At 35.1% G+C, this 16,051-nt stretch overlaps 1 protein-coding gene across 5 annotated transcripts in view; it reads right to left on the minus strand.

The window, feature by feature from the left end:
- Ada2a (Transcriptional adapter 2A) overlaps window positions 1-16,051 on the minus strand; it is a 121,114-nt gene that overhangs the window by 45,487 nt on the left and 59,576 nt on the right. For all 5 annotated transcript variants that reach the window (XM_090382116.1, XM_090382115.1, XM_090382114.1 and 2 more), the window contains 2 exons: window positions 15,336-15,515; window positions 700-918 (listed from right to left, as the gene is read on the minus strand). In XM_090382116.1, coding sequence (XP_090238242.1) covers window positions 700-918; window positions 15,336-15,515 — 399 coding nt within the window. The remainder of the gene's footprint in view (window positions 1-699; window positions 919-15,335; window positions 15,516-16,051) is intronic.

A 16,051-nucleotide genomic window follows, 5' to 3' on the forward strand; every position in this document is an offset into this window, starting at 1 on the left:
TGGTCAGGCCACACCTAGAGTACTGTATACAGGTCTGGAGGCCTCATTTCAAGAAGGATGTAGAACTGCTGGAACGAGTACAGAGAAGGGCAACAAGATTAGTGAATGGAACAAAGGGGTGCTCTTACGAAGAAAGGCTTAAGTTTTGCAAATTACAGTGTCTGGAGACTAGGCACCAGCGAGGTGATCTGATAGAGGTGTATAAAGCCTTGAATGGTTTAAGCATGCTCAATGCTGATGGGATTCTTCCTCTAGCTCAGAAAAATCACCTGAGAGGGCATAAATTCAAATTGAGGAAAGACAGATGTAGGATAGATGTGCGGAAATTTGCCTTTAGCCAGCGGGTGGTTGGTTGGTGGAACAGACTTCCATCCCTTGTGGTGGAGGTTGATAGCCTAAATAAGTTTAAGGCTCAGCTGGACAGGTATTTTGAACGAACAGAGGGGTGAAGTGGAAGTGGTTTTTTTTTTTTTTTTTTTTGGCTGATGCTGCATAAGCTTGCTTTCTTGCATCAAATGCCTCTACTAATGCTAATTTGTGGATTTATTAAACTTCCGTAATGAAAAAAAAATCAAATACAGTTGCTAGAAAACATGTAAAGTAATAAACAAGTTAGCAAAATAAAAAATCTACTCATAAATAATTGTCAATTAGTAGGAAAAATAAGATTCAAATAAAGATTACATCTGATATACATACACAGCAAACCTTCCAAAAACAAATCAAAATCTTCAGGGGATACAAGTCGAGCAAACCGCACAATTTTGTCTACGAATGTTCTGCCAAGCTGATAATAAGGATTCCAGCTTTCCAATGCCTGCTGTTGATTAATAAGTCCATATTTTCTAATGATCTGCTTTCTTCTATCCCGCTCTCTAATACGAGACTGGTAGATTCTTACAACCTCAAGTTGAAGTGCTACAATGAAAGATTTTTCAAGATGACTTAGACAATCTATAATGAGTAATGTTCCCACCTCTCTATTTGGGGAGGGGAGATCATAAGAATATTGCTTCTTGGGAATCCATGAGCTACTGTATAAATCAGACTGCAACATCTCTGACAATGCATTTTGGAAATTAGCAGCACTAATATAACCACGATGTATAATGCAAAAAAAAGTTAATCAAAAAGTTGGAGAAAATCAAAAGATTAGTAGATATAAGCAATCATTATGCATGTAACAAAACCATCTGTGACATGCACAAATTTCAGACAATGGTGAATAATCTGATGACCCAGTTACATTGTATACAGATCACCAAACTTACTGCCGCTGAGATTAAAAAAAAAAACTCTTTGGAGTTATACAAAATTCAGATTATATGCTATACCACGATGCATCTGCAAGACCTCAAGGAAAAGAAGCATGTTTTCCACAGCCCTACTGACATTGCATGATGTCTGCCATAACTTTTTTTTGTGCTATTACAGTAATAGAGTTAGTGCTGCTATTTTCCAAGATATTCCATCAGGTTTATCAAACAGCTCATGGACCTTTTTATAATACTTTTAAGTTCTACTGTAATGCAATACTTGGATGTCAAAATAATAACATATTACAATATACTGGGGGGGAAATCTACATAGAATATACAAAACACAAATTGCCAAGTGTAAGAGTATATTGCCTAATTAGGTTGATATCAGTGGGATATCAGCCTAATTAATAATAACCTATAGCTAGGTTATTATTTATATTTCTAAATTAATGCCAGTTGTTTTTAACCTAACAAAAAATAAATATTAACTGTTAGAACTATGTTTTGCTACTACAAAAGCTGTATATTATGCAGTCATGCTTAAAATCAAACTTTGAAATGTATGTATGTATGTGTGTGTGTGTGTGTGTGTGTGTGTGGGAGAGAGAGATCGATCCAATCTTAAACCTAATTTATGGCACCAAATGTGTATTTGGGGGACACATTTTTTGAATTAAAAAGGGTTTTTAATTCAAAAATGTAATATATACAGGGTGTCTCAAAAATATTGGTACAAACGTTTAGGGGAAGTAGGTAACATCTAAAGGAATGTGAATCACATAGGAACCCATAACCGGAAACGTCACGGGGAAAGTAGTAGCAGAGGCACAAGAAGCAGAAATGACTCAAGACAATAATTAGTGGCAAACATTTATTTGACATAATATTAGCAATGGAGTACGAGATGGATGCATTTCATGATGTTACAACAGATGCTCAAAGGTTCCGCCACGAGATGCAATGCATGTGTGACAACGATGCAGCATGGATTGGCGGACACGGTCGAACACACCTGCAGTTTTTTTCACAGTAGCAGCAGCACAGACGAGTCTCACCATGAGATCCATTTCCGTCTGCACAGGCAATTCATACATGATAGATTTGAGGGCCCCCCCACAGAAAGAAATCAAGGCTCGATAAATCAGGTGAGCGTGGGGGCCAGGCAATGGGTCCACCACGGCCAATCCATCGATGCCCAAAATGCCTGTTCAAATGGTCACGAACACACCTTCCATAATGGGCAGGCGCCCTGTCATGTTGAAACCAAATGTTGCGTCTCACATTTGCTGGAACATCGTCAAGTAACCCTGGTAGAACTTGTTCAAGAAAGATCCGATATTTAGCGGAGTTCATGCGGGATGGTAACAGGTATGGGCCACTAAGCAGTCACTGACCATACCTGCCCACACCTTTATTGCAAAACGATGTTCTGCCACATGGGGGGCACACACCGTGTGGGTTGTCGTGAGACCGCACGAGCATTGTGCTGATTGAATAAGCCTCATCCATGACCAAAACATAGGCTGGAAAATTCAAGTCCTGAAGGCTTTCTTGGAGAAACCACTGCGCAAAAGCCACACGTGCAGGATGATCTTGAGGGAGCAGTAACTGAACCCTTTGGAGATGAAAGGAATCATCATGCCAGACACGCTGTACGCTGCAACGAGACACTCCAAAGGCAGAGGCAACAGCACGTGTGCTGGTAGTAGGATTATTCTGGACGGCAATCAATGCACTTTTTTCTATGGTGGGAGTTCGCGTTGAACATGGTCTGCCCGCACTACTCCTGTTACCACTAAATGACCCATAATCGCACAAATTTTGATGCACACATGCAAACAAATGGTGGTCCGGTACATGTCTGTCTGGGAAGCGTTCTCCATAAATTCATTGAGCAGCTCGTCCATTGCCCTCTGCTAATCCATACACTAGGTGCATGTCTGCCAGCTCACAGTTCGTATATCGATGCATGCTCTTCGTGCGGCGACTACTGCTTGAATCAGTAAACCAGAAATTTTCCCTCTCACGAACTGATGAACAGCACCATGTACCGACTTACGGTGACGTTTCCAGTTATGGGTTCCTATGTGATTCACATTCCTTTAGATGTTACCTACCTCCCCTAAACGTTTGTACCAATATTTTTGAGTCACCCTGTATAGTAGGACAACTACCTTTTGCCTGTATGATAGCCTCAACCCTCTTGGGCATACTTTCTACTAATAGTAGATGTCAACATGAATTTGCCTCCATTCCTCCTGTAAAACAGCTGTCAGAGCTGCTTGTCATTGCCTAATCTGGAGTTCATTTCATTCCACAGGTGTTCAATGAGGTTGTGATCCAGACTCTGAGTTGACCAGTTCAAGTTTTTCAATATAAATTCCCACAAACCAGCCCTCACAAACCATGGTCCTCACTCTATAACATGGAGTCCTATATAATACTCCATGTTATGTAGCAAGAGTCCTTGCTATATAACATGCAAACCCCCCCATGCTGATGCTGACAGGGCTTGTTTCAATAGCACTACTACAGTGCAGGTAGTGAATAATTGTCCAGAATATCCAAGCATATTGTAGACTTCACAGTTTCATAATATCATCAAAGGAACAAGTCTGAAGCAACATGGAACAGGCCCTCACCCCCTGCCATAGATAACCAAGCACGCTCCAGTTAATCTCCACACCCAAACATATCCACTGGAATGAAATGCTATATAGCAAGATTTGTTACTCCACAGTTTCTTCTATCACTGTTCTAGAGTCCATGAGTCTATACATGATATCCCAAAAATCATTTTGCATTGGCAACAATACTATCATGAGACATAGATATACAGCTGCCTTACCATAGAAACCTAGGCTATGTAGCTTCCTACAGATGGCTAACATATAGATGGCCATTCCTGTGGCCTCTTGAATCAGCCTGTGATATTTTCTCTAGTTTGCCAAACAAATTTTGTGAATTTTGACAAGAAAAATTAGAATTACGGAACATAATGTTTGTTATCCAGAACCTCAACTATGACCATAAAGTAGTCACAAACTTGGATTTCCAAGTGACTACTTTAATCTTTTCTTCAATTCCTTTTTTTTTTTTTTCACTAAATTCTAAAGTATCAAAAATGCTATTATGTTCCTTAGGACAAAAGATGGTTCTGCTATTCTCTTTCTGTTCCCATTTCACCTTCAGCCCCTCTATATTTCCATTCTACCTGAAGGTAGAATGGAAATATAGAGGGTGTTCTACAATGGAACACCCCCATGGGCATAAAATTACCCATCAAGAAGCTCTCTGTACCATTTTGAATTTTTTTTTTTTTTTTTTTTAAGAAAAGCAACTGCTCACTTTGGGCCAGCTCATCTGCTTATCTGGTTTTTCAAAAAGATGTTTGCTTTGGTTTTTGTGACCAACACAAGGAAATGATCATAATTGTACCCATGGTTTTAATCCATATAATGGGAAGGTTTAAAGGGTCCTACTTCACTCTTAGAATGAATGTCACTTTGAAATTTCAGGTATCCCTTTGATTTTTTTTTTGAAATTTTTATTTAGTTTTATTTTATATTAGGTTTTATTTATTTAAAACATTTCTTCTACTGTGACTTATATGTTTCAAATTAGTCTCTTTCTGATGAGTTAACACACAAATTAATCCTTATGAATTAATATGTGCATATGTTCTATATTGCCCTTACAGTGGAATTCAAAACAGAATCTTTTCTCAGTTAGTTAGCTGATTAGTTTGAGGCCATCCAGACTTATTTTTTGTTTAAGCATCACCTCTGATCATACACCCCTGAATAAAATTAGTATTAATATTAGTAGTGTCAAATCAAACTACCCACCTCACCCATCCATCCTCTACAAGAATTTGTCTAGTTCTGTCTTGATTTTATTCAAATTACCCACTTTCCCAACAACAGATGGAAGTTTATTCTGACAATCAACCTAATTTGAATTCATACCCCCTCATGTGTGTGGTCTCAGTGAGCGAGAGAGAGAATGAGTGTGAGTGAGTGAAAGAATGCTATCAACATTGAGATTATTCAATCCAAAGGCCTTAAATACCTCAATCAGATCTCTTTGCAGGTATCTAGTGTCCAGATGCTGCAATTTGCAGAACTAAAGTCTTTCTTGGTAAGAGCACCCTTTTGTTCCCTTCACAATTTCATTCCCTTCTTTCCCTGCACACATTGCAGCAGAACTACATCCTCCCTAAAATGAGGCCTAACCATGGCTTTGTACAAAGGGACAATCACCTCCTCATCCCTGATAGCAAAGTTCCTGTGTATCATTGACAAAACTCCCATGAGCTCTCCCAGCAGCCTGTTTGCACTGGTCAAAGAACTTCATATCTGACTAAAAAAATATCCACAAGGTCTTTTTCATTTTCTACTACACTTTGTGTGGTGAAAAATGAAACCGTAGTACCACACAGTTTGTATGTTAATCTGGGATTACTGCTACCCATTTGCAGTACCTTGCATTTGTCAATGTTGAACTTCAACTGCCCTTTTCTCAGTCCATTTCTAGATTGTCTACATTCCTAATTTGTCTAGATCTCATTGCAGTAGCTTATCTTGATTACCGTCATTAAACATCCTGCCAACCTTTGTATCATCTGCAAACTTAGACATTAAGCCTGATATACTGTCATTATGATCAATAACAAATACTGAAAACAACAATGGGCCTAGCATTGAACCCCGGGCAACTCCACTAATAACATTAATCCATGAAGAGCCATTGCCATTAATAATAATCACTCTCTTGTCTTTTCTCACTCAACTATCCTTTAATCCTTAACAGTAACTTGTCCTTAATGCCACACTGATCCATAATGGGATCCCTTAATGCCACATTGCCATTAAGGCACCCCATTAAGTCCTGGGGGCCCCCTCCTTATCTGGAACACTGTGCTTCAAGACTGGCTGGGCTGCTCTCACTGAAACTGTAAAATTATTGCTTTTGCTGATGACCTGACTATTGTGATACTGAGCAGTTCTCGTGCAATGTTGGAGGTGAATGCAAACCAGATTTTATCTGATCTTTCCACCTGGTCCTAGGCTAACAAACTTAAAATTAATCCAGTGAAAACAAAAATGATGCTTTTCAAATTAAGGTTGGATCTTGGGCAGCCACCCCAAGTCAGTTTTTGGCAAGCCACTCCTTATAGTCACTCAGGCTAAACTCCTTGGGATCATTATCAACCATAAGCTTTCCTTCTATCCTCATATGAGCACTAAAATCAAAATATTCACAGGGTCAATTATTAGAATTTCCAGGGAGGAATCAGTCTCTCTAGGCAGTCTCACTTTTTCTCTATTATAATACTGTTTTCCTGCCCATTGTCAAATATGTGGCAGGAGCTTGGTTTCACCTAGCCATCAATTCCAAAATGAGGTTAAAGCTGAATTCCATCCAGTCCAGCATGCTCCTCCTCTATTCCCAGAGTCTGTAGAACAGTTTTCACTGCTGCAGTGCAAGTTACTGCATGGTCTCTCCCTTTGGCTATTTGACATCTATAATAGCCTTTGCTTTTAGCACAAAAAACAAATACCCTCAGCATTAGTTGGTATCCAATTAAATTTAAATGATCTTAAAAAAAAAAAAAAAAAGAAAGAAATCCAGATGATTGGGCCAGTCCCAATAAAACGTGTTTTATTGGGACTGGCCCACCTTCCCGTGGTGTGGACAAGTACCCAGAATCATTTTGCCAGGTAACTGATGCTTCTGGGTAGCCAAGTGGCCAGCTTCTCACACAAACTACACATTTCTTTTACAGTGATTCTGTTCTTCACAGAGACACAAGGCAGAATTGAACAGATGTTCCAGGTACTGCCCTTTATACAATACGCCACTACTTCCAGTATATTCAGGGTTCACCCCGTCAGAGAACTTTCTACCTGTACTACACCTGGCTGCCTCCCTGAGGACAGGATGGACAAAGTTATTTTTATTATCTCTTTATTTTTATATTCTATTCGATCCTCCATTGAGTCTACCATAAATGGCATGATTATAAAAAAAAAAAAAAAAAGAGAAAAGAATTTCCTTTCATAATTGTTTTTCGGCCTTAAAATTAATTTTTTAATTTTTATTTGCTATATTCTAAATTTAATTACTATTTACTTGCATAATGTTTATGTCAGAAACAGAGGCCTACATGATGCTGTCTTTTCTTGCAATTTCATTGTTTTTTTTTTTTTTTATCATGTATATACCATATGTTTGCATATGTGCCATGGATTTGGTTTTTCTCATGTATATGTTTGCATATGTGCCATGGATTTGGTTTTTCTTTACCTTTTTTATTTATATATATTCATTATGGCCATAGGATTATGTGCCATGGATTTGGTTTTTCTTTACCTTTTTTATTTATATATATTCATTATGGCCATAGGATCTTTTTGCTTTGTAGTGGCCCTAGTCCACAAAAACTCACTTACACTTCTTTCCTCACAATACATAGTTTATACACATATATTTTTTTTATTTTCCCATAATTTAAGTATGTTGAGTGCAATTTGCAATTAGTTTTGCTGTAGAATTACCATATATGAAAGGATGTGCACCCCACTCACCTTGTACAGTTTTTGTCTGGTTTCAGATTTTTATAGTTATCAATTGAGGTTGAGCTACTCTCTCAAGTCCTTCAGCTATGCCTGTGATACTACACCAGTCATCAAAGCAGTGAAGCACAATACTTTAAGTGTTACTAAGTTTGCCGCACATAAAACATATATTTTGAAATGCCTATATGTGACCTTACTTTTGTTGTGGTAGCTGCTGCTTAACTTTAAAACAGCACTTTCCAGCACTTTTTGATACTGGCACACTATGTATGGCAAAAATAATGGCACCTGACTCAAAATGTTATAATTATTCAACATTGCACTTCTTTTTTGTCCCTTGTCTTTAAGTTGATGGAAATGCAATGGAATGCACAGTGATAATGGTGGGGAGGAAAGGAGTCAGGGTGCCTGACAGCTAGTTTGGCATGGTTATTAAAGATCAATATGGCAGAGAGGCTCAGAATTTATAGTTTCAGACCGAAAACACAGACTGAAGTAAGAGAAAGAAGAAGTGAGTACTAAGTACAAGCTTAACCAAGATACCATCTGAAATTGACCATATCAGTTATTAGCTTTCAAACTGTATTTTAATCGATATATCCAGTAAAAGGATATCAGAGTGAAAACAATGCTAACATGATTACAAAATCTGGCAATACCCATTGGGATACAACATCCACTTTGGAAAGCTCTGCATTAGAAGGATGGTTCTACATTGTGGCTCATTGTGGACATTTTGAACTATAAGAAGATGAATGAAGAAAGGAAATGTATCTGAGAATACCATCCTCTAATGCTCCAGTGCCATACAATAAAGACACTCCAAATTTCTGTGACCATGAGAATTAGATTACTCAGGACTGAGGGAGTTAGAGTTCACAATCCAATGCAGACTCTTGATATTTCATCTAAAAGAATGTAAATTATCAAATTCTAGTTCAGGTATTAATATATTGTATCTGTCTAAGTAGATAATGACTAACCACAATCCTGTAATGATGTTTGTTCAACAGCAGTAAAAGAAGTCACTTGCTTCACAACAGGAATAAATTTTCACTGATTCTCATTACTCAATACAGGAATCATAAGAAGAAAGACTATGAAAGTGCAAGGCATTTTTTGGAAAAGATTAACTTGAAAACTATAAATGGGATGTTTGTAGGGCCTTCAAGGCACCAGAATTCCTTTCAGGTTACAAAGTGGCTACACTAAATAGTATCCTTGCTAGAGATTGCAATACCAGGATCCTGGTCAATTTTTTTCCAGTATTTATCAAAAAGTGCCAGTATTTCAGTATTTATTTAATTTTCAAATTGTTGGTTGCATTGAACTAACTTATCTATACAGACTAGAGCACTGCCACCTACAATCCATTACAAGCACTAAACACATAGTAGCAGTCTTGGTCTGTCAAGTGTGAAAAGTATTTGCATTGTGATTACTTGTGCTATAAGTATATTATTTGTTAATGGGATAATATGTAGCTGTAGTGACAATAAGTAGAAGAAAAAAAAAAGTAAGGCTGAATAAGTAAAGCTATAAGCTGTTTAGATTGTTGTTGTTTTTGGTTTTTAGGAGCAACAGCAACTAAGGCCATATTGCTCCGGGGATATGCGGTGGTCATTCCCTGACCTTTTCGCATCCTCCGTATTTGGTGGTCACGGGCTCGAACCCCAGTCTAATCAAGAAGCGTGCGCTACGCACTGCTGCTCCTGCCCACCTGGCTATGAAGGCGCCTAGTTGTTTAGGTAATTCAGTTTGTATTATCAAGTTACTTGATCAATTTGAGTCATTTATTTTCTAAAATATAATTTTATATTTTTCTCTACCATGTATGGTTTTAAAAAATGATCAGCTAGTGAAATGTAAGAAACGTTCAAAAGACATACATTGTGGAGGCAGATGTATACACGTACTGCATACTCACTTAAAAGCAATACATAACAGATTTAAGAGAAACAAATGTGACATCTACTAATATAGATGACAATGAAAATGAACCAAGTCAATCTAAACAAGCGGAAACCTTGTCAGAAGTATTAGCTCATATGACAGCTTGTGATGGTTTGCCTTTTAATATCTTTTGTACAGCTGTTAATATCAGAAAAGGTTTAATTCCAAGATAATTTAGTGATATTCCCAAATCTGTAAATACTATAAGATATATGGTTCTGAATTACAGTAAAAATATTTTCAATGTTTTAGTTACTGATATATCTAAAATCACAGCTGAAGGAAAAAGGTTCAGCTTGACTTTTGACAAGTGGACTTCTATCAGAATTATATATAAATGTCCATTCCACCAATAGCACCTTTTATATCATTGGATTAGTTTGTGTGAATGGAAGGATACTGGCAGAAAAGTGTATAAAACTTGTTGATAAGAAATTAGAAGACCACAGTCTCTGCATTTCTACAGACATAGTCTGTGTTACAACATTTATCATTTATGACTAAAATTGGAAAGCTCATTGATGCAGAACAGCAGCTTTGCTCTGTGCACAGAATTCATTTGGCTTATGGATGATAATGCCTGTATAAGTCTAAACAAATTAGATAGTATGAATCAGAGCTGTAATACTCAATACGTTCTACGTTGATAATAATATTTGTAAAATAATAAGAGGAGTTTACCTCAATATAGTACGTAGAACACTTCCGTATGATACCCTCCAGAAATTAAAACGGAAAAAACGAAAAAATCTACAACTTACCAGTACATTAGAGTAAAATATAAATAATTAAATAATTAAAAAACCAATTTAACACAATTCAAATCAATTTAAAACAATTAAAAATCAAATTACCGCAATTAAAAGAATCTAAAGAAAATATATAACACTATTTTCCTTCCTGAAGCTGACAACGCTTTTCGACCATATGTCATGATCACAGGAATGAAAATTACCGAATCGGGTTAAACCTGAAACTTAAATAGTGATTATTTGTCTTTGCGCATGCGCATAAAGTTCCATGCATCGGAGATCAAATATGGCCACCTAACATTAACAGAATTCTCGTGTAATTTAATTTCTATGGTTTCTGCAATTAATAATTGCATATAATTACGTTGAACATTAAGTATTTTGGCCTCGTTAAATAAAAAAGTATGTTTTTCGTTAATGGCATGGAAGGCTAATTCTGACGCTACTGAACGAGAAGCATGAACTGAGGCTTCATGTTGATTTACACGAATACTAAAAGAAAATTGCGTCGAACCTTGGTAAGATGAGTCGCAATCACCGCAAGAAATGTTGTATACCAGATCATTAATTTGTGTTGCGAACGCAGAAAGAACCGAGCGACAACAATTGCTCGGTTCAGCAGGTAATACAATTTGGGATTAAGAACTACAATACATTATTTAATAATCTTAAAGACTGTAGACTCGGCGACAATGACAATTTATTCTCACTAGATGTTACCTCGTTATATAAGAATGTATATAACGAGGTAACAAATTCTAAGCATTTGCTATTCATTTTTTAATACGAATGTAAACATTGAATACACATTAGTTATTATTTGGGATATGTTAAATAAAAACTTGACACCGATTAATTATATGAAGCTACCTATTAAGAAAATTTTTCACTTAATTAAATTGTTAGTTGAGGACAACTACATCACCTTTTGAGACAAGGTGTACAAACAAATTTTTGGATTACCAATGGGTTTAAGCCTGAGCGGTTTAATGTCAGAGATCTATCTCTCAACAATTGAGCATATACATTTGACACCTTTTCGACCCCATATCACATACTTATGGGAGGTATTTAGACGATGTTCTAGTTATTACTGATAGTAGTACTATCCAAGACATTTTACATTCGTTTAATAATATTCATTCTAGACTCAAATTTACATTGGAAAGGGAGGATACGGATACAAAGTCATTAAACTTTCTAAATTTCACGCTTACCCGGGACTCGAATAAAATACAATTTAGCATCTATCGAAAACCTACAAACACCGGTATGCTTCTACATTATAATAGCTATCACCCATTCACCTACAAAAGATCGATTATCTTTAATCAATTTCTAAATGCCTATAAATATTTAACGACAGAATCTGCTTTGGACTCAGAAATACAAATATTAACTAGCAGGTTCTTAAACAGTGGTTATTCTATTGCCACAATAAACCGAATTAGGGTACAGGCTAAGGACAGAATACAAAATACTACACCAACCAACAATAGTAATATCAAAAAATATTTTATTTCTGTCCCATATGTTGAACAGTGGCACAAACAACTTAATAGATTCTTTAAAGATACCGAATTTAAAATTGTAGCCAGGCCAATACAGAAGTTACACACTATACTGAACAATCGCTCAGTTCTTTTCACGTTCGCAACACAAATTAATGAACTGGTATACAACATTTCTTGCGGTGATTGCGACTCATCTTACCAAGGTTCGACGTGATTTTCTCTGAATATTCGTGTAAATCAACATGAAGCCTCAGTTCGTGCTTCTCATTCAGCAGCGTCAGAATTAGCCTTTCATGCCATTAACGAAAAACATACTTTTTTATTTAACGAGGCCAACATACTTAATGTTCAACGTAATTATACACAACTATTAATTGCAGAAACCGTAGAAATTAAATTACATGAGAATTCTGTTAATGTTCGGCGGCCACATTTGATCTCTGATGCGTGGACCTTTACGCGCATGTGAGAAGACAAATAATTACTATTTAAGTTTCAGGTTTAACCCGATTTGGTAATTTTCATTAATGTGATCACGACATTTGGTCGAAAAGTGTTGTCAGCTTCAGGAAGGAAAATCGTTTTGAATATTTTCGTTAGATTCTTTTAATTGTGTTAATTTGATTTTTAATTGTTTTAAATTGATTTGAATTGTGTTAAACTGGTTTTTTAATTATTTAATTATTTATATTTTACTCTAATGTACTGGTAAGTTGTAGATTTTTTCGTTTTTTCCGTTTTAATTTCTGGAGGGTATCATACGGAAGTGTTCTACGTACTATATTGAGGTAAACTCCTCTTATTATTTTACAAAGTCTAAACAAAACGATGAAATATTTGATAAATGAATTATCTAATACTCAACATATGTATGATGAAAATAATGATGAAAAATGATAAGGATGACAATGATATTGGCGATATTTTAACCAGACAGATTTTACAGGCATTTCTAATAACTGTACTCACAAGGAACTTTCCCCACTAATTTAAAAAATATGAAAATTAGTTAAAATTTTTAAATGTTTGCCTATTAAAAATTAGAAATATTTACAAATTTACATTACAAAATATTTACAAATTTACATTACAAAATATTTACAAATTTAATTAATAATTAAAGCAGAATTTGGAAAATAAATTGCTTTACTGCTTGATTCAAAAACTCGTTGGAACAGTTTACTTATCATGCCTGAAATATTTTATCAGTTAAGATACTGTGTCCAAAAGGCTCTAATAGACTTTTAAATTCCAGATTAAATTTTTGTGATGATGAATTTAATTTATCATCTGCAACTATCTCTGCTCTTATGCCAATCAAATTAGCCGTGAAAGCACTATGTTGCAAAGATTCAAATCTTTTATCTGCAGATGCAACACTAAAATTTATGAAAACTCTTCACAAACAAAATTCGGAAATAAACAATCAGTTACAAACTGTCTTGAAATTCCATATTTCAAAGAGATGCACGGATCTCTCATAAATTCTTCAGTATTTGCTTGCTGGATCACACGATGAAAGTGAATTAGGATCAACTTTATTTCCACAACTAAATAAAACTACCATCATAAAAATAGTAACTTGTTTAATAAAAAGACTTCATTTTTTCAGTGTAAAAGATTCCAAAGATAGCACTGAAACAGAATCTGTACATTCAGTGCCATCTTCCACATCAAATGATAACAGTAAAGAACAGGAAACAATATTAATGACATGTCATTTCGAGGGCATATCACTGGAGGATGACATGTCCTCGAAAGTCACACTACAACTAGCTATAGAAGAAAGACTTAAAAGTTAAAATTCCTAATGTTAAAATATCGTAATGATTGGAATAGACTATTATAAAAGAGATCACGTTTTTTGAAGACAAAGGTATTATAAGAGGTTTGAATTTAAAACTGGAGTATGACTATTTATTTACAACCACACCTACAAGTGTGAAAGCAGAAATAACGTTTTCAACAGCAAACCAAATAACAAAAATCTGTACAGGTTTGAATGATGAAACCATTGATAGCTTCTGCTTTTCAACAGCATACTTCATCAGAACTGATACCGATGATTGCAATTCTTAAAATTATTGATATTTTTGTTCAGTTTATATTTTTATTTATATTTTCACTGAAAGAAGTTTTGTTTTTTTTAATTAGTTTATTGAATTATTGTTTCCTTAACTTTGTTTATTTTATATCTTATAATAGTATCTCTCTATACATTAAAAAAGTTTTCCTCCTAGTGATATTTATTCGTGCCAATGAGAGAAGAGGGTGAGGCAATTACGTCACTACAAATGCAGTTAATTACTGCCAACTGCCTCCATAATGTTTGCCAACCTCATGCACATGTTTCACTGTGTACGTTACAATGGAACATCAAATATTGTAACGTTGTACAGGTAAATAACTACATAGTGATATTTATTTGACCTTGAGAATACCAAACACTACAAATACACAGGTAAATAATTACATAGGTCATTTCCTGATTAAATATCAATGAGTGCATTTCACAACAGGTGTGTCTTTTACATAGAAAAGATTTGACTTACTCCATATACCTCTACATTTTATGTAGAAAAGCACGCACAGGGGTGGGCAAGCAAAGCGAGTAGGGTGCAAAGTCCCCTAGTAAAATATTAATAAACAATTTCATTAAATATTATTAGTATTTATAGACTCATTTATTAATACATAATGGTATCCTGGTTTTGATAGATCAGAATACTGTAATACTGGTATTTTTGATCCAGTATTTTAATCTCTAATCCTTGCCTCCCCTATTTATCAGACAACAGAGCAAAGCACTGGAATATATCAGAAAATGCAGGTAATAATGCTCTGATACAAATAGACAGTCTTCTTGCTGCTGCTTCAATTTTTTTTTATGTTAATTATCACTATGTAAAAGCTGGCATACAGTTTTATGTTCAACTGCTATTTTTATTTTCAAATAATACATTCACACATACAGTTATAAACAAACCTGCAAAAAAGTTCTGCCTCTTAGGGAATGTTACTATTTCATTTTTAAATCAATTTCACATTAATCCATGCACAACAATAGCAGTTAGTTGAGAGGATATTAAAAAGAAGTATTCCATATTTTTCCATGTTGTAATTTTATATAATTGAGTTCTCAGTAAGTTTTTGGATGGAAATACTGTCAACAAAAAAAAAAAAATAAAAAAAAAAAAAAAATAAAAAAAATTATTATAAAAAAAAAAAAAATTGTGTGTGTGCGTGTGCATGTATTGATTAATTATTAATTACCTTTTCGTAAGTTACCATCTTCATCTGGATCATCATCATCATCATCGAAATCCAAGTGTTTTAAATCTAGTTCAGCAAAGTTATCATACTCAATGTTGAAATCTCCCCTGGCAGGCATATAGCCAGCCATTTCATGATGCAGATAGGAGTCTAAAACAGGTCGAGGAGGATCTTTTGCACCTAAACAAAAAAGTAATGGCAATAATAACGAGAGAGGGAGATTATCTATATCTATATATACATATATAAAATAAAAATATAACTTTCATGGCTAACTTCACTGAATGGCGAAAATCTTAGTAAGTTAAACTCAAACCAAAAAATAATACATAGGTTTCAGTCATTTAATAGTACCTCAATCAATAAACAGAAAATACAATATTATCTATTCTTTTTTTTTTTTTTTTTTTTTTTCTTTTCTGAAAACTTAAGTCCCCATTAAAAACTTTATATCTAAATTATTATCAAAAGTGACATGGTTTGAAAATGGCAGATACAGTCAACCTTGGTTATAGTGTCATTGAAGAGAGACTACTATGATGAGTGACATTATAACTGTTAACCCTAATATTTATATTAAGACCTTAGAGCCCTAATATCTCTATTGATATTTTACATATTTCTATTGAGAAAGTTATACAGGCATACCTCGATTAACGAATAGGATGCGTTCCACGAAATTACTTCGTTAAGCGAAACTTCGTTTTCAGAGGTAA

Source organism: Mastigoproctus giganteus, chromosome 9, assembly GCF_048544385.1.
Source record: "Mastigoproctus giganteus isolate SK-2022 chromosome 9, ASM4854438v1, whole genome shotgun sequence".
Classification (NCBI taxonomy): Eukaryota; Metazoa; Arthropoda; class Arachnida; order Uropygi; family Thelyphonidae; genus Mastigoproctus; species Mastigoproctus giganteus.